This window comes from Styela clava, chromosome 2 (genome assembly GCF_964204865.1).
Source record: "Styela clava chromosome 2, kaStyClav1.hap1.2, whole genome shotgun sequence".
Lineage (NCBI taxonomy): Eukaryota > Metazoa > Chordata > Ascidiacea > Stolidobranchia > Styelidae > Styela > Styela clava.
The window spans coordinates 22958240-22978497 of NC_135251.1; the positions used below are offsets into that span (position 1 = coordinate 22958240).

Below are 20258 nucleotides of genomic sequence, written 5' to 3' on the forward strand. Positions count from 1 at the left end.
TTACATATATTTACGGCAATAAAACACTATAATAACGACCTAACATACAAGAAAATTCTTCACTACTACCAGTCTGCCAAAATACCTGGGAAATTGCTCAATAGCAACTCCAGTGGTATAAATGAATATGGGAATACATAAATAAAACACAATTATAGATATGATCGTCGCACCACTTTCAAAGCAAACATGCACAATAATAAACCTTTTAAACAAGTATTAAGTTACTTTTCAAGAAAATATCAGTTCAACCAAGGGGTATTGTTACTTTTCCTATGCCATGTCAGTGAGACTTCTGCTTCTGCATTACCGCTGACAGGGCAGGAATGAAGAGAAACGAGGTACAGACGCACCATATTACCTAAAGAATGTAGCCAGATGACAAGTCTCGAAAAAATTTGTTTGAAGTTGAGGGCTTATCTAGTTGTTACGTTTCACGTCTTTCGCAGTAGGCAAATGTCATAAAAGGACAAAAAGAGTTCAAATATTAAGGGATTGTTAACAAACCCAAATAAAAAAAAACACCGAGTTCCATCAGATCATACCGACTCTTGAAACTTTTTTATCTTTTATTTTGCCACTGCTTGCCTAATGGCAAATCTCGCACTGATTACATTGGAAATATATGGCATTCTCCGAATTGCAAGTTATTCTTTGATTACTTTTTAGTTGACCTCTTGTTGTGTTATTAGTTCTTACTTTGGTATCTTCTGAATGCTTACAGATGATGTATGATTTCCTGTTGCATTTATAAAACCTGACTTTACTTATCTCGGTGTTCCTGGTTTCACTTTAACTCTAACCAGCATGTCGAGCATCTCCTATAAGCAATTTTGAAGAGATTCTTGCGTTATATGCATATAATTCTACTTACATAAAGTCATAGAGCAGGAAAAGGTAGTTAGTTAGTTTATCGTAACGTCAATCTATAGTTCCATTGCTACAACTCGTAAAACTACGTTTTTCACCTCCAGATTGGGATAATATCCAAAGGTTTCTTGCAGATTACTTCCGTAATGCGATAATAAATGCGATATTGGCTATATAATGTGATGGGTTCTGTTTTAAAATTGAAAAAGTTAACGAAAATTCACGTATTCTACTTGTGGGCTATGGTGTATGACTGAGTTTAGCATTGATTGCGTTATATCTCAGTGCGTGCCTAAGCACAAGTTGGCATAATTCAGACCTCATTTCCTAAAACGTGCATGTCATTTATTCACAGATAAGATATTGATTAATTAAAAATGACGTGATGAATTGAATGCTTCTAAGATTAGGTTTTCTTGTAATAGGCATAATATGTTTAGGGCCTGGCCACATTTTGTAACAGCAGGGGAAGGTAGTGTCGTATTGTTATGAAAATAATATCAAATTTAAATGAAAAGTAAATTTAGTCGCAAGTGGGACATCAGTGTAGCAAGGTGGACAATGACAACAGCTGGTAAGTTCACCTTAATAAAGAATTAAAGGATGATTTAGTAAGATAAATGTAGTAAGATAGTTCAATGCACAAAATTCATGAGCGTTGATTACAATTTGTTGTAACATTAAGAGGTTTCAGAATATAGTCGAATTACTTAACGAAGCGGATTTATTTGCTATATATATCTCAGCTCCTAACCTAATACACCGACGCGTTTGTGCCCTGTGGTATACTATAGCGCGAGATATGATTAAAACCCACTTTCTGATTGTCTGAGTGGGAAAAAATAAATAAATTAAAATAATATAACATATAAAGTTGTCTGAACGGTTGGCAGATTCAAAATAGTGTTTCCGCACAATGTTAAGACTTAACATTAACACCCCGTTCAGAAGATTGGAACCTTGTGATTTTCAATTGAGTATTGCTGCACTGCAATGTAATTCGCGGTTACATTAAATTTATCTCTTTCATCTAAAAGTTCCAGTTTATTTTTTTTTTACAAAAAAATATGAAACTTTGCTAATATACCTGCAATTATATAACGCTTGATACAGGCTGCGTTTTCAACACAAACATGATCTGAATATCAAGTATACAATCTTATATAGAAATAAAATCATGTGGTGGCGTAACAAACGTCATTTGTTAGACTGCCTCAATTGAGGATTTGGTGGCGACAAAATAACTTTTAAATCAATATATAACAGTTATCAGTTTAATGATTGTAGAATTCTTCAGCAATCGGAAGGGCGTATAAGTTTTGTAAAAATGAAAAAATTACGACCAAATCCAATGTATCGGGCAAATATATTTTCCTACCTATCTTATTGGTAAGTAAAATACTTTTTTTAACAATTACGGTTTACGCTATAACTATTACTATGCTATAACTATTACTACTAAAAAAGTGAAAGCCTCCGAAACTGATAAAGATAACCAGAAAAATGGGTTCCTTAAATCGACAGTCGAATTAATATTTTTATTATTTTGCAAGCATTGTATAAATATTTATTTTTTTTCATATTCGTTTTCTAATAGTTCAAATTACAGAAATTGTTTTAAAAAAAAATGTTTTGAGGGCATTGAAATGGAATATATATTAATTTGTGAATGTAAATTTATCTTATTTGTTATGTCAAAAAAATATATAATTCGAAATATTCACAAGAATCGATAAAACCGTACATGAAAAAATGTAATAGCATCAACATTCAATCAGGTGGTTGAACGACTTTTTTGCTGAAGGATCTAAGCGAGCGTTACAAGAATCTGATATGTTTGAACTCGATGCTTCTAATATGTCTGTAGGAATTACAAGTGATTTAGAAAGGTAAGTTTAGAAAAAATAAAGTAACTCATTTGTTGTACAATACCAATGTCTCAGATGGTGGACAGTGCTGGTGTAATCCCAAAATGGATGGGATACCAAGCATGATTGTAATTTACAAAGTCACAATAACAACCACTCTATTTGTCAATTCTTATTCAGAAATTGGGAGAAAGAAATTCAAAGATCTAAAAAAGCAACCGAACCGAGTTTAATTCGAACGATTGCAATGACATATAGAAAGGGATTTATGTTATGTGGTGTTTTAGCTCTTATAGAAGTGAGTAATGAATATTTTAATTTCTGCAATTTTTAATTGTATAATGGTGTCGCCTTTTGAGAGTTATTATTGTATATTTATAAAAGATGATAAGCAGATTAAGTCCTTGTGAAACGTGTGGATCTTGAAGTTTTTCGGATTACACATACAACTAAAAAGTAATTAAAATATAATAAGAAATGTAAATCAACTCATTTGTTTTAGGAATGCCTTCGAACAGCAGTACCAGTCTTGATAGCATATCTCGTAAAATACTTCGAGAATCAAACGGTTACTCCAGTTTGGCATGCATATGCTTATGCCGCTGGAATAAGTGTCTTTACAATATTATTGCCCTTTTTTCATCATCAATATCATTACATAGCGCATAGAATTGGATGGCGTATGCGTGCATCAACCTGTGCTTTGATGTATAAAAAGGTAGGATACCTTCGTATAATCAGTAATATTCTAAAGTCTTCTTACTATCTTCAATATTGCATACCAGGTACAAATGTATTTATTACCGTTTTAAATCATCAATAAATTTAAAATCTTCAATCAATTGACAAATAGTATTGTCCGCTTTTATCGAGATTATTGCATTTTCAATACCAGATCTTACATGTCCTTATATTTTATTTTTTAAAACAATCATCCGAATCCTTTGGTTTAATTACCTTCTCCTAAGAATTAGCTTGTTTCCCCCCTATTTGTAGTAATACGTTTTTGCACATTTTTGTCATTTTATAGATATGTTATCTACTTTAAATTTAATCCGCAACACTCGCAAGTATAAACAAAAGGTAATATTACCGGCCGACCTTACATTCAGGCGTATGCCATGTGAGAATGGGTTGGAGCTGATTTCTTTTCCATAGTTTTCGGTTTATTGCACAAAACAATGACATTCTACTCGGAAAATCATTTTCATAATTACAAACCTGTCTGTTTCAATTTATTGAATCTCAAAGGTTCGTTTTGCAGACGCTCCGTTTGAGTCAGAAATCATTAAATGATACGACGACAGGTAAAATAATCAATCTTGGAGCCACAGATGTTCTTCGATTTGATTTGGTGAGTATATGTCAAACAATCATCTATCATATCTGAATTTTTTATATACATATGTAGCTGGATTTTCATTATTTTAATGACTTTCAATAGAGATAAAATGTAAAATAAAAAAAATGAATGCGTGATATGTAGCTTTGTAACAAAACAAAAACTGAAAACCAGCTGCGCCTTTTAAAAAAATGCGTTTTCTAATAGTTCAAATTACAGAAATTGCTTTACAAAAAAATATTCAAAAATGACCTATATCGTTTAATGGCAACTTTTGGTGTAAAAAGTGGCTTTGTTTATTTTCATTTAATTAGCTTCCTGGCTTTCTGCATTATCTCTGGGTTGGACCCTTGCAATGTTTAATTGTTGGAATTATACTCTGGCAAGAAATTGGAATTGCTGTATTATCTGGAATGGGAGTCTTGATTTTGATCATGTTTTTACAAACATTCAGCGGACGGGCATTCGGAAAAACCAGGTAACTGTCACCCAAAACATCTATCACCGAAAAAAATGGATTTGTATTTCATAGAATTGACACATTTTCTCCTTAATTTTCATTCACTTGCAGTGCTATGGCTGTCAACTGTTCGCGGCGTTTAAATAGTAAAAAAGAATTATTTTCTACTAACTTCATACTATGTGTTCATTTTTTGTGGTATGTTCAACAAATGTCCCGCTTCACCCATACAATTTTCTGGTTGAATGTTGTGTGATAGCACTTGAATAATACCGCTATCTTTAAATATAGAATTATGACAGCTGTTGTTACGGATGAACGAATACGATTAATGAACGAAGTGATAACTGGAATGAGAATTATAAAAATGTATGCTTGGGAAAAACCATTTGCAAAGCTTGTTTCGAACACTAGGAGGTAATTTCATTCATGTTGTTTTGTTAGGGCTATATAAATTTTATAAGGTAACTTTCTGTATCGTAAACGTCATTGTGCAAAAAAAAAAGATTCAATTTTTTATAACGAGGTGTCTCGAATTACTTCACCACTAGGTATATGTGGCACATTGGGGCGCAAACTATATAACTGTTGCGAGTCATCCAACTTTTTTAAGTCTGGACAGGGTACACGTGATATAACTCATAGGATTGCCAAAAATGCGACTAGACCATGCAGGCGGCAATTATGTTACATATACCACGTACGTGAATTTATATTCCAAGAATAGTGCTACAATTTTAACGGGTATTATAGATCCGCGTACTAAGTTTGTTCGTTTTTCGATTCGAAGTTCATATATATTGTTTATTATGCATTTTTTTTTCTGTAGGAAAGAAGTTGAGAAAATTCTTTTATCGTCTTCATTGAAAGCTTGTAATTTCTGTTTCTATGTATGCCAAGAAAAAATACTGACTTTTGTTACGGTATTGGTATATGTCGCATTGGGAGGTACAATAACAGCGTCGAAGGTATGTTTATATTACCCAAAGATTTATCTCATGGACTGATTCAAATATTTTTTTGAACTTTGGATATTTCTCAATTTTACCAACAACTAAATAATTAGTTTACAATCAGTATCAAGTATTGTGGTAAATATCAATAGATAAGACGTAATTTTTACACCTCTCTTTGATAAAATCGGGCAAATGTTACAGAGACAATTCCAGTCAAGAACATATTATGACACTCATCAGAAACATTATACTTTCTATTAAAGATGGAAAACTTCTTTGTTAAAAAGACCTCTTACAATTACATAATGTTAAACTAATTGAAAAATCATATTATATTATATTACATTATATTATTACGTTCTTATACGCAATGTTAATCGACAATTTCAAGAATACTCGGAGAATAGTTTCACCATGTGCTGGAGGCATCCAGTAGTGCTAATAGATAAGTCTTGAAGCGTATACATCGTTGCAGTATAATGCAGTCACATTTTTGTTTTTGTTCCAAATTCAACTATACATATATAAATATTTGTTTTATGGTTTTGTCCATCAGTTCTGCACTATGAACTCCAGTTGGCTTTGAATTTCCGCGTGCATTAACATTGTTGTTCGAGTCTCTAATTTCATTCGCAAGAATTGAGGTATGAAATCGTGATATAAATGTCCTAACACGTAATAATCCTTAGATATGCATCCCACAATATAACTGAAATAACATTACCTGCATTGTTATAATACAAACTTATACTACGATATAGAAATTTAAAGTGTAACCTAATATTACCAAATATATGTATTATTCAATGCTCCTAAATAGTCGGTGTGGTTTGTAATGCTTTTAAGGTGCGTTCACACTGGATGCGACGCGCCGCAATCACGCTCCTGGTGGCGCGACACAGGTGTTTACATTGTGCGCGTCATTTTTGTATCGCTCGATGGCGCTATTGGCTGTTGCTTAGAATCAATGACGAGGCAAATTCAGTTATAAATTTCGCATGTCGCCCGCTTAATTATGAATAGAAAAAAACAGCGAACACAACTAAATATATTATATTAGTTCCAGAGCAATTGAAGTCATTAAATATGATGGTAACGTTAAACAAGATACTGTTGTCACACATTACAAATACGAAGACGGGAAAATGAAAATGACATATTATAAACAATTAATCATTGAAGAACATTAAAGTTCAAACTTGCCGTAAATGTTTCTTGTGCATCTTGCCCGCGGTAGTGCCAATCTTCTATTTGCTACATTTATGCTAGGAAGCGAGTCTAACCATTTTAGTAATCCAGCTTCCAACAAATTCTGATATTATTCCGAAATCACTTATTAAAATGAAATAATGAATTTTTCGGGGTGCTTATATTATAATGGGTTTTTCTGAACGTTCGGAATTTGTCTTTCAAAGAAAATATTTAAGACATTGTTATCGGTTGACTGACAGTTTTCATCCGTTTACTATTTGTGTATCCTCTGAAATAGAACTTCTTACGACCAGTTTTTCCCAAGGACTTATCAAAATGACACATAGTCGAATGAAAACGTTAAATGAAGGTACTGGTACAAAGTTGTTTAGTATAGTTTCATATCAATACAATATTTCAGAATTAACATACTCACGGTCTTCTCAGTGTTATAATGTCATAGCCTACACTGATATTCTCAATTACCTAAAAATAAATCCCATCAAAACTTCCAGCATATATTGCGTTCTACTTCCAGGATATTTTTATATTTACATTAAACCTCTAATTTACGCATCGAATCATTCAGAATATAAAGTTTAAAGTGAAGTATAACGAATTACACACACACACACTAATATATATTTGTAATAGTCTAGTTTTGTGACTTTTATTTGCAGTTCTTCCAACCCAAGTAAATTTTATGGTATTTAAAATATACACCTTTTTACATTTTAGATATTTTTAGTACTGGGACTCAGTATATCTTTGAAACTTTCTAGTACTTTTTTCGCGTTCGCAATTGAATTTATTTCAACATCTAATATATCAATGAAGAGAATACAGGTATGTTTACATTGGGCCATGCGCAAATATCCTGAAAAACGCCAGGCATGCTCTTTTTTTTGTAAATCAATTCTTTGGTATCCAATTTTTTATGTACAGATATGTACTCATTGTCAGTATCGTTATTACCTTACGAATATAACCATGACAAAAATAAAACCCATAGAATATTATTTTTTTTCTCATTCCATAAAAAATTTCTCAGTGATAATCGGTTCCCTTCAAAAAACATATACAGCGAGAATTAGCAGTGGTCTAAAAATACCATATTTATCCTGTTAATGATTTATTACTGAATTGCTGGATAGCGTCTTTATACTACACCAGCGCTGGATTACCCATTAAACAATATAAGCACGTGCTTAGGGCACCAAGCAAAGAGGGGCACCACAAAAATTTCAGAGCCCAATTTTATATAGTTTATCGGTGTTTATTAATATATTACGAGTTCACCAGACGACTCAAACATCAAAACTTTGCCTATTTTTCTTCTTCAAGTATCATATTAACCTTCTTTATTAAAAATAAACACTGAAATTTATTTATTGGACATGAAGTGGGCCTATGAGTCGTTTTCTTAAATTGTTGTTGTAATTATTCTTTCTATATAGTATTCTCCTTGTTGCTGCATTTTTGTTTTAAAAAGATTTCTTTTTTCTTCAACAATTAGACCAATGAACTATTTGCACTATGCGGCGGTTGCACGATTGCATTTCAACGATCTAGTGGTCAGCGAAGTCGAGAGTTTTTTGATAAGGTAGACCAGGGTGGTCCAAACCCTGTCATGCTGATACATTCCGTGAGGCTCACAGAACAATTTTAGCGTATACTCTATTTGTGTCTAATAGCAGAACGTTTTTAAGTTTTTTTTTTTGGGTATTCTAACTGGGGTTGGGATCCCGAGATGCAAACCTTTTTTTCTAACGTTTTGTGCCTTTATTTTGGTATAAACACCTCTATTTTCAACCGTGTACCAACTTAGACGGACCTAGTAGTTATTTGACGATGGCATTAAGCATGCTCACGCTGTAGGTTTTTTAAATTACTATATAAATTACTATATTAAATATAACAATTCGTAATAAAATGAGTTTCACAAAAAGGTGACATAAGGAAAACACGGCCGAAAACTTATTTCCTTGCCCATCACATAGTGTCTGGTTTGATTTCAAGTAATATCTGTCACGAAAGAATATAGTTTAAAGCGACATTAAACACGAGATGCGGTAAATACAACGGTAATTCTCAGGAATTATTTTCAGAATAACTGAAGGCTTTAAATATCTTTTTTTCAAAAGAATGCCAAGCATGCAACATAATAATAGTTTGATTAGAACGGTAAACTCTCGTTAACTATTAAAATTAAAGTAAGTAAACTCGCGATATTTTGATCACTTTTGGGTTTTCTCCGACCTGTGGCCTGCAAGACCTCCTCAAAAGTTTTTGCGGTTCCAACCTAGCAACCTCGAACCACCCTGAGGTAGACTACTATAGGTACCGGTAAAGTTTCAAGCTACAGTTGTGACTTGTATACTTTGGTATTTCGATTCACGTTGAGACTGGCGGCATGAATCTTTATTGTCACACTCCCTCAGTATTAGAGCTCAACCAATATATCGGCCCGATATTGCGTGTTTGCCTCTTATATATCGGCTATATATAACAAGTAAAAAACCTAAAAATGTTCGTAAATATTGTTTTCTTTACTGTTGGTTGTGAATATTTTTAATGGATAATACACCTATGTGCTTTATTGTTTTTATAATTAAATTACACATAAGAGGGCATCAAAGTCTTCAGTGCTCAGGGCACCAAGGGGGCATAATCCGCCCCTGTACTACACGTTACATTGTACTATTTCTTCATTGCATGTTTATCTAAAACATGTCATTGCATGTAACCGTCATGTTTGGGTCTTGTATACATTATTAGATAAAGCATAGATGTAAAGTTAAAGGCATGTAAAAGATCTGCTCGACTTAACTAGGGCTTAACTGTACATGGAAGTGATCATTGAAATTATTTTAAGCAATATCAGTTATTGATTTGCTTTATTATTTTTATTGCGTCATTAATTTTTACTGAACTGGAATATTTCATGATTTGTTTATGAAATAACATCAAAACACTTTTGTCAGAAATATCTGCTGATGGACGAATTTTCTAATATTCGAAATGATTTAAAATCAAACTCCGACCGAGAAGTTCACGTGGAACTCGAAAACTTTACTGGTAAATGGGAATTGGTAAGAATACGAATAGAGCATTTATACTAACTTTTATGAATATTTTTCACCGTTGCAGTTTGCTGATTTGTGTAGTTACTGTAGTATATCGATAACAACTGAATTTATCATTTTTATGCGAACACCAAATCTAGACTATTTTAACTTAAATACCTGCTAACATCGGACCGAACTGCTATCAAAGAAGAGTTCAGCCTCGTTAGCTTGCAAACGCTCTAGTGTGTTAAGTTGACGAATGCCTATTACCCAAAAAATGCGAGAAAAAAGTTTGTGGTGTACTTACACGTTAATGTCAACTGAGTTTGGCGAATGGACACTTAGATTTCTTTTATGATGATCGTTCATTTGAACCCACGTACATTTGAATAGGGCTGGGCATTTCGAATCGAATTTTCGAATCGAATCGAATAGTAAATTATTCGAATCGGTTCAAAGCTAAATTTCGAATCGCCGCCATCTTGTTTTTATCTTTCCGCTAATGGTCGAGGTGAATTCCCCAATTTTTTTTTCATTGGAGTCATATTTTTTCAACGAAATTCTAACATATGACTATTTTCTGTAGTGAGTTATTGATAAAACGTGTTTGTTATTCTATGTGAGCGCTCAGTAATCTATCTGGGTGATTTATTCTATGTCTTCGGTAATTCATGTGTTGAGAGGACCAATTACTATGATAAAATCGCTTACAATTATATATTTTCAAGTATTCGAGATTCGATTCGATTCGAAAATTATTATTCGATTCGATTCTGAAATCACAAGATATTCGAAAATGCCCAGCCCTACATTTGAACCCTTGTGTATATCCGCGGGTTCAATCTACGTGCCGGTGCTAAAACCCATGGGTTAGGGTTAGTTTGGGTTCAAATATCTGTAAAACGAAAAATCCATAGGTGCAAAAGTACGCAAATTCAATTGTCGTGGGCTCAAATGTAAGTGGGTTCAAATTTAATGGAACTTTTTTTATAGCGTTTTTGCTTCAGTGATACGTGAGGATTGTTTCGTTAAATGCATAAATGTTGCAATAATATATAAAAATAGACCGTGCATTATTTTTAATTCAAACATGTTTATATCAAAAGTGTATTCAAAAAAAGAAAGTTTTCGCGTTGAATCAAAAGTATTACTGTAATTGATTTAGTTAAATTAGTTATGAGAATGCAATGACGTATTGTGATAAAGTATGGTGAAATTTAAACTAACTTTAAATAAATAGGATTTGTGAATTATATTCGACAATGTTGATTCCGTTCACATCAGAAAATGAAAATTGTAATTAAAGTCTTCTGAATATGCAACTTTCTTCAGAATGATGATGCTAAAAGGAGATCCGATATCACATTGAATTGTGTAAATGTTCGAGTAGACGCAGGAAAGTTGGTCGCAGTTATTGGACCGGTTGGCGCAGGAAAGGTAACAAACCAAAAATTATTGTATATTTCTTACGGAACGAATATATGCAGCATGAACATATACCATTCCTAATTTTTTATTATTTATCTTTTTTAAAAAATCTGAATCTCAAGTCACTAACAAAGATGTTTGTTAACATGAATTCGACACCACATTTGAAAAGATTCAAGTAAGTTAGGACTAGCAGGGCAGTGACACGACTGAAGTTTTTGCAAAAAAATCAGAGCCTGTGAATTGACAATAGGTTTCTTTCAGTCCTCGCTCTTGAGTGCAATACTCGGTGAATTACCTGCGGCTAAAGGGAAGGCTACAGTTCATGGAAATGTTGTCTACTCCAATCAAGTTCCTTGGATTTTCTCCGGTACTGTACGAGAAAATATTTTATTTAGTGAGGAATTCGACCAAGAACGTTACCACGAAGTAATCCAAGCATGCTGTCTAAATAAGGTACGAACGAATATCGCATAGACTTACCGCCCAACTAGTTTTGCAGTTAAAAACAATTTTCAGTCAGATTTTCAAACGAAATTAACATTTTCAATGAACAAAGATCTGTGTTGATTTGCTAAAAAAAGAAACAGCAAATGAAAACAATAAGACCAAATTTGAAGAGAATTTGTCATCTTGAGCATATCGTTTTCACACGACTTCTATTTTGAAAGATACATTTATATCCACTTTACTCTGATATAATAATTTTGGTCTTTTGGGGAAAGGTTCAACATATGAACTGAAAATGTTGTTTTCATATGACTTCTATTCATTTCTATTTCGCATAGAGATTTGAGCTTTTTAAAAATGGTTCAACATGAACACTGATTTCAGGATCTCAATCTGCTGATTGATGGAGACATGACACTCATAGGTGAGAGGGGTGTTACATTAAGCGGCGGTCAAAAAGCAAGAGTGAGCTTAGCACGGGCTGCGTACAAAAAGAATGCAGATATATGTTTATTGGACGACCCACTTAGCGCAGTAGATACCACTGTCGCAAGTCATATATTCGAACACTGCATTTGTGGAATAATGAAAAAGAAAGTAAGAGTTGTCGCATTTGATAGATTTACAGTATGTTATTCAATTGGAATATTTCACACCCAATCCGAGCACTATTCTATATAGTCGACCTCGATCGACCAAATAATAGCACCTTAGAAGGGATTATGACGGAGAAATCATTTATAACTATACTGATTACGAGTGGAATATTTATGCCATACAGATAACCAACGATAAGATAACCTATGCTCTTCAAGATTTTATCAATGTCACCTAATTCTCTGAATACGATCGGTGTCAATATTTGATGTTTCTATGCTGGGGTATGCATGTTTTTGAATAAATACAATTGCCAACATTTAAACTAATGTTATTCTTATGTAGGCGCGAATACTCGTTACTCATCAACTGCAGTTATTGGAGAGCGTGGATGAGATTCTTATTTTCAAAGAGGTTCTATGCTTTCACAACTTTCATTTAAACACGAAATTTTATTGTATACATCGTGTTAGAGAAAATCGTTCTCATTGAATGATGCTTATGTCAATGATTCAATAACGGATCATTCTTGAAGGTTTCCTGCAATTCTCACTGCCATTTTCAAAAAGTCTTTTAGAGGAGAAGAAATATTGTAATTACTGTTACATAGAAATATTTAATACAGTTAAAACAAATCAACCAATTTAATGAACGCTTTTCGTTAATCTTGTCTAACCTGCATTCATCATTCAGGGAAGAATATATGGTCGCGGAACTTATGCCGAACTTCAGGATAGTGGAGTTGATTTTGCTGCTTTGCTCAGGAAAAAAGAAGACGACAACGAATCAGTCTTTTGTGGTAATATTTCTTTTGCATAGTTATATCGGATTATGTATCAGCAAAGCTAAACATTTCCAAAATCAATAATATTAAAATATAGTAACTATTTTCACCGAAAATGACGTTATTTATTTATCTTTGACTTACACTATTTTTAGAAAAACAGCAAACCGTTAGAGGATCCCCCCTCAGCTTGAGAGCAAATTCAAATGACTCACCACAAACATCTATAGTTCCAGAACTATCGATCGAAGACACAGAGATAGAGGTTAAAATCATCTAATAACTTTTAATATGTAAATTGCTGTAAATCTTTCAGCAGCACCAGCTAGTAACGTTTTCCCTGTAGTAGCCTATCTTCTGCTGTTTCGGATAATTTTTTTTAATGATTCGTTTGTAATTCATTGCTTGTCGACAAAGAAGGTTCATATATTCTCTTTTCATATTAAGTTAAGTTACGGTTCTATAAATGAAATAAATTTCTATAGGAAATTTTTAAAATCAAAAATATTAAACCACAACATAGAGATATGCAGCAAAGATTGTTTCAGAAGAAATAAGAGAACAAGGAAGTATTGGAGGAAAAGTTTATCTCGAATATTTCAGAGTTGCGGCAAACGCATTTTTACTTGTTTTATTTTTCACCATTGTTATAGCAAGTCACGTGCTATACATTATGAACGACTGGTGGTTATCGAAATGGTGAGTCTACTTAATACTTGAGAAATTGTCTACTTTAGCTCGGTCAGTTGAAGACATGTACACGAGAGTTTGGCGTGACGCGTGTAAATTTCGAATGCTACATTTCTTGCTTGTTTCCAAATCGTAGGAGACTATTTAGCAACGAAACATTATCCTTTTTGAAAACTTTTTTCTTATGATAAAATTTCAATAAATCAACAGGACAACGTCATATGAAAACCACCTGTCAAATTTGTCATCGAATAATCCAGATTTTACTTCTGGATCAGGACAAAATGAACCGTCTAAGGTTTTTAATTCGACTACCTTGTTTACAAGTGTTAACGATACGAACACATTTGATTCCAGCTATTATATGACGATATATGCAGGTAATCTGATTCTAAGATTCTAGAACATCTTTGTTATGGGCAGGTGAATATCTTGATTCAGTAGAAATATAAAAGAAGAAGGAAAAGTTTCAATATTCGTAAAATACTTACGAATAATAGCTTACATATTATATTGTTTGTTTTTAGTTCTATCTACGATGGTGTTCTTGATTGTGTTGCTTCGTGCAAATTTACATTTTTATATTTGCGTAACCTCCGGTATCCACATGCATAAGAAGATGTTTGAAGCAATCCTACGAGCCCCGATGAGATTTTTTGATACCAATCCATCAGGTGAATCGGCATTTTTTTCATATATATGGCGATTATATTGGACACTGGACAGGATTGATTTTTCATGAAATTGTTAATCAAATTCAATGTGCGCGGTATATCACATGAATCTTTTATCCTAAAGCGTTATTTTATTGCTCATTTAGGAAGAATCCTGAACAGATTCTCCAAAGACATGGGACAGATAGACGAGATTCTGCCAATCGCATTCGTTGACTTTCTGTGGGTGAGAGGAGAATTGTAAAACTTCAAATCTACTTTTCTTTCATCACAATAATCTGATTTGTTTTCAGACTGCTCATCCCTGTCATTGACTGATTGTAAGCGTTTACAACTTTAATTGACATATCCCCAATGCTTAATAAATTTTGCATCTGTCATTAACCGTACTTAATAAACTGAACTGATAGAATGTCTACGTGGAAAATAAGTCTTGGAGAATTAGTCTTATCTACGACATTTTTGGTGTATACGATACTGACATCATGTGCAGTAATTATAGAAAATATTGGTCATTCTGCATAACAGAATAGCATCAATGATATTGATGATGTGGATGTTCATGATTTTGAAAATTGCAAACTTCTGTTGCTTCATTTTGTCTTTTATTAATTTCCAGATTCTTGGCGTGATCGTCAGTGTTGTAATTCTAACATCTGTCGTCAACTACTTTGTCATCATTGTAATTATTCCGTTGGTCATTTATTTTTTATGGCTAAGAATATATTACTTGCGTACTTCGAGAGATATAAAAAGACTAGAAGGAACTTGTAAGGAAGAAAGGAATCTTTTGAACTATTTCCTAATTTTAAAAATAAAAAATACACACTGTGATAGACAAAATACTTGTTGGGATACCAACACCAAACATGCAACCAGTTGTTGAAATGCCTTTAATGTCCATATGGCTTCTATATTGTGTCATTGCAATTCTTAGCAAAGAGTGATTAGCATGCTGAATTTTTGAAACGAAGGCTTGGAAATCTACAAATAGTATCATTCAATATTTTTACTGAAATAGCACAATCAGCAGTAGCATTTTATTGTTTGTAATATGTAATTTTACCCAGGCAGGAGTCCAGTCTTCAGCTTGCTATCATCAACTTTACAAGGTTTACTCACTGTTCGTGCTTTCGGTGTTCAACAACAATTTGAAGATAAATTTCACGAATATCAAGATTTACACAGTGGTATTTTCTATATATAATAATAATGATATTTAATATGACCGACATGTTATTCGATTATTTTTGGAGATGTGAAAAGGGGTATTTCACATTAAATTAAACCTATATGTTATGATATAGGTAAAAAGAATTATTAGTATTATTTTTTTTAAATTTGGATAAACGTTTTGTAGATTTTGTAAACTCCAGTCTGGTACATCCAATCATAAATTATTATACAATTAGCTCCAAAACATTGACAATACATTTAAGAAAATAAATTCATATTTGATTTAGTGAATGGAGTAAACATTTGAATTGAAAAATAGTTTTCTTGTTCATGTAAAAAATAAAATGATGAGAATTGATCTTGCGGAAATCATATGTATTTTCAAATTCGGTAAAACTTTTCCGTGTTTTGTGAATTAAAGCTTCGAGACTCTCGAATGATTCCCCCATTTTACTATTAGTCCATTTCATGAGTCGATGCATCTTGTCGTTATCGTTATAATGTGGCGTAAGTTAAATTTGTCATTTCTTCTTCCAGCGTCATGGTTTCTGTTTCTTGTTGGAACGAGATGGTTTGGATTACGACTCGATTTGATAACTGCTACCTTCATATCAGCCGTTACATTTTTCTCCGTAATTGGCGCTTCATTACTGAATCTTAATCCCGGTGAGATTGGATTAGTCTTAACTTACACAGCATCCCTCATCAGTGTATTCCAATGGGGAGTTCGCCAAAGTGCAGAAGTTGAAAATTTAGTAAGTAGAAGTCGTATTCATAAAAGTTAATGAAGAGTACTTTTCGTCACACATTTCACATTCTTTCTTAAGCTTTTCATTTTTGCGCTTGGCAATTTTAATTATTCTTTAGTTAGGCTGCTATAATAAAATTGTTCGATATATGTAATATTGTGAATACATTATGAAGAGTCGAATTTTCTCAAAGGTGCCTCTGCGCAGCATTCTTGAGTTATATCAATTAAACGCGCTCAAAATAATCTATATTTTCTATTATATTTTCATTTATCATTTCACTACGAATTTTGCTGTTTTATTTTATTTGGTCACGCATGTCCGCTGATCTTTTTAAACAAGTCAATGCTCAGTTGAGGGATTACCGGTACTAATACAAAGCCTACAGTCTACACGTTCATATTTGAGCATAGCTCTCTCGTTGCAATGGTACAACGCGGCATAGTCGCCGTGAAAAATGTATTCTTTTTGCATTTTTTTGATTACTCTCAGAACTAATCTTTATTTTATTTAAATTTCTTGCAGATGACATCAGTAGAAAGAGTTCAGCAATATTATCGAATACCGCCAGAAGCCGCGTTAGAGAATTCAGATAAACAGCCACCAAACGGCTGGCCAGCATGTGGCGCTATCAAGTTTGAAAACGTCTCATTTTCTTATTATGATGGCGGACCAAATGTGTTAAGAAACATTGATTTTGTAATAAAACCAAAGGAAAAGGTATTCTGTGCTTGAAAAAAGTTATCCAACGAAAATATTTCAAAATATTGATAGGATTCACACTATGTTTTTTCGATAATTTTATTAGTTGTATTCGATTTTCTACCATTACCCAGAGTTGTTAAACTGTCGACCATGGAATTCAGTAATTCATCTTTGCTTATGCTTATTTGTGTAACTTTGCTGAAAATAACGTTATATCACGCAATTTCAGTAAAATGAATATTTGATACTTTAGTTTATTCTATCTCAAGATTGTTTGGGCCCCTGCGCGTTTGATGTATGGAATATAGTTAGAAAATATTTTGTTTGACGCATAAAACAATAAAGATATAGAAATAAAACACCCTGCAATTAATTAAATGAAACAGAGTTACCTAGGTTCTCTGCCATTTTAGGTTCTTTAAATATGTCGTGTAGATTGAATGTTGAAAAATTCTAAAAATATAAAAATCGAAAATGAATCAATTTTTACACTATTAACTCAGATTGGAATTGTCGGAAGAACGGGTGCCGGTAAAAGTTCTCTTATATCAGCACTTTTCAGACTGTCGGAACTAACAAGTGGTGAAATATTCATTGACGGAATTCCCATATCATCGTTAGGACTTCATGATCTACGCAAAGCATTATCTATAATTCCACAGGTCTCCATTACTTTAGTTTTATTATTATGGGGAATTTTGCTTAGTCATGTTTTATTTCAAATTGAATCAAGAGTCAATTTTTGTTCACCTGTTTACTCTCAATCAAGTAATTTGACTTAGAAAATTTGACTACAGCAACCACTTAGTATAGTTTTTGCATTCGCGTGTTTTTTTCAACGAAGTTAGTGTTGTTATATGTATATGATAAAACATACTTACTTGTTTTTTTTCTCATAGTCAAAATTACCGAAATCAAAAACTTGCCTGAGATCACACGAAACCACGCCCAAATGCTATAGAAAGTTTTGGAAAATAACCTTGAGACCTTGGCAAGAATTATTAACTGGCGATATATTTGAAGCAGCTTAAATCTTATGGCATTTACTGAGTAATTCTTTTATTATACAGGATCCGGTGCTTTTTACTGGAACAATGAGAAGAAACATTGACCCTTTTAACAATTACTCGGATGAAGATTTATGGGACGCATTGGAGCAGGTTTGACTGAAGGGGTGTATGCCGCACATCTGTGTTTTAGGCCAATATGGTCTTGTGCATACATCCCGTCTTCAGTATTTATAATTACTTACTCTTTTATATTGCTTTTACGAGACGAATAAACATACATACATACATACAATTCACAATAGCAAAATGTATTTTCTTAACTTGATGTAAATATGTGTAGATAAAAACGTCTTCGCCATTGTATATTTAATTGATTATATATATGGTCTGAGCACATTTGGCAAAAATCTAATTAGTATCTTTTCGAGATCATCGGATTATCAGCAGATTACAATATTTTTCTTCTTTTTTTGTCAGGTTCAGTTGAAAAAATATGTGGAATCGTTCCCTATGAAACTTAACACAGAACTAGCTGAATCGGGATCTAATCTCAGTGTTGGACAAAGACAACTTGTTTGTCTTGCTCGAGCAGTTTTGAGAAAAAGTAAAATTCTTGTGATTGATGAAGCAACTGCAAATGTTGATATCAGGTATATAAGGTGGAAAATTCCCAGAAATGCAATTATGAATTAGATTCCGTTTATTTTTGATACTGATAAAACAATGTCTAGTTCAGTAGTAGATAATGCACAACAACTGTCACCTTCGAGCTTTAGATTTTTTTTCATAGTTTCCACTTTGGATTTATATTATTCACCCCTAAAAACAAAAAAAAATATTTTTAGGGGGAATTTCACATCACAAGTTATTCACAAGTTGAGAAATGCTGCTTTAAATGAAGGGTGTTGATCTTTTATACAAAATTATTACCGGTTCGAATTACTTGAAATCGATTATAAAAATATATATTGGATATGTAAAAATTTAATACGGCGTCACGAAATTTTTTGCACAACCCACCAAATATGCCTTAATTTATATTTAATTAGTTAACCCTGCCATTTAATTGTCCGATGTCAGTGTATCAGCACAGAACATTTGAAATTATTCATAAGTAGTATTTCTGCGATTCCCCCATAATTTTGCAAAAAATAATCTTTTAAATTTAATGATGGGGAATTGTGAATATTTATGACAGAAAAACTATTTTATAGTGGATCAATTGAAATTTAGTAATATGGCAATATCACATATCTAAATCTGTGAATTTCATCCAACACCTCTTAAGCATTAAGCAGACATAATTGGCGAATTGGCAATACTTGAAAGTCTTTCTATATGATATCGAGATATTCTATTTTTTATAAAACACGACGTAAACCAAAATTGTGGCGAATAAATTTTTATCAGTGTTGAATGTACGCTGGAGAGGGAGTACTATCTGTCATGGCAGTGTGGGTAAAGTTAATTGTAACTAAATTATTTCGGTTAACGAACTTACCGATTGAATATTCTCAGCACTATTCATAATACAGTAACATGTTTTCTTCATTTTTACGCGCAATAATCCCAAATCCATTGGTTGGAAACAAAAAACACGACTCTCTAATTATTCGTAATTCGCTTTCTGAACCTATGTTTTATACTTTTAGGACAGATGGTCTGATTCAAAAGACGATAAGACGAAAGTTCAAGCAATGCACTGTTATAACTATTGCTCACCGAATAAATACAATAATAGATTCAGACAAGATTCTGGTAATTTTTTTTATTTGACGAAGAGTCGGTCGCCGATTGTGATAGTTTACATGTTATACATAAATATTTCAAATATGTCTGTCAGGTTTCATCAGTAAAAATGTTGAAATACTTTTATTTTCTATTTATAGGTGCTAGAGGAAGGACAAGTCAAGGAGTTCGACAAACCAAGTGTTCTTTTGCAAAAAAGGGATGGTCTGTTTGCGAGCATAGTAAAAAGCGCTGGTCTACCAGCAGAATCTAATTGCGAATAGAAAAGGTTACAAAAGTGTCGATCGCGTCTGATGTTGAGTGAATTTTATTTGAAATACACCCGAAAATTGCCTCGAACCAGTTGTGTATTTTGCAACAGTATTTGAGTCTCGATAAAGCATATTATTACGTGAATCCCGTCAGAATTTTCGTTTGGGTTTTTTGATGTCCATTCTACTGTCTGCTATTAAAATCATTTAAAATACAATACCGGTATTTATTGTGCAACA

General features: G+C 32.9%; 1 protein-coding gene across 4 annotated transcripts; it reads left to right on the forward strand.

Moving 5' to 3' along the window:
- Positions 1 to 1326: 1326 nt before the first annotated feature.
- On the forward strand, positions 1327 to 20047 carry LOC120335355 (ATP-binding cassette sub-family C member 4-like). Of its 4 annotated transcripts, none has more exons than XM_078109818.1 (30): positions 1327 to 1444; positions 2158 to 2259; positions 2649 to 2759; positions 2919 to 3036; positions 3241 to 3456; positions 4003 to 4092; positions 4395 to 4558; positions 4832 to 4957; positions 5370 to 5508; positions 7426 to 7533; positions 9672 to 9779; positions 11088 to 11192; positions 11448 to 11639; positions 12018 to 12230; positions 12576 to 12644; positions 12924 to 13029; positions 13170 to 13279; positions 13538 to 13713; positions 13915 to 14084; positions 14232 to 14378; positions 14525 to 14604; positions 14998 to 15148; positions 15449 to 15568; positions 16092 to 16309; positions 16829 to 17023; positions 17512 to 17670; positions 18079 to 18168; positions 18496 to 18668; positions 19671 to 19776; positions 19908 to 20047. In XM_078109818.1, exons 2-30 carry the CDS (start codon positions 2198 to 2200, stop codon positions 20028 to 20030), a joined length of 3945 nt encoding a protein of 1314 aa, XP_077965944.1. In that variant the 5' UTR covers positions 1327 to 1444; positions 2158 to 2197; the 3' UTR covers positions 20031 to 20047. The 4 variants fall into 4 exon arrangements, with proteins under 4 accessions (XP_077965944.1, XP_039258783.2, XP_077965945.1 ...); XM_039402849.2 differs by having other exon boundaries at positions 1361 to 1444; positions 2137 to 2259; XM_078109819.1 differs by lacking the exon at positions 7426 to 7533 and having other exon boundaries at positions 1361 to 1444; positions 2137 to 2259.
- Positions 20048 to 20258: the final 211 nt, after the last annotated feature.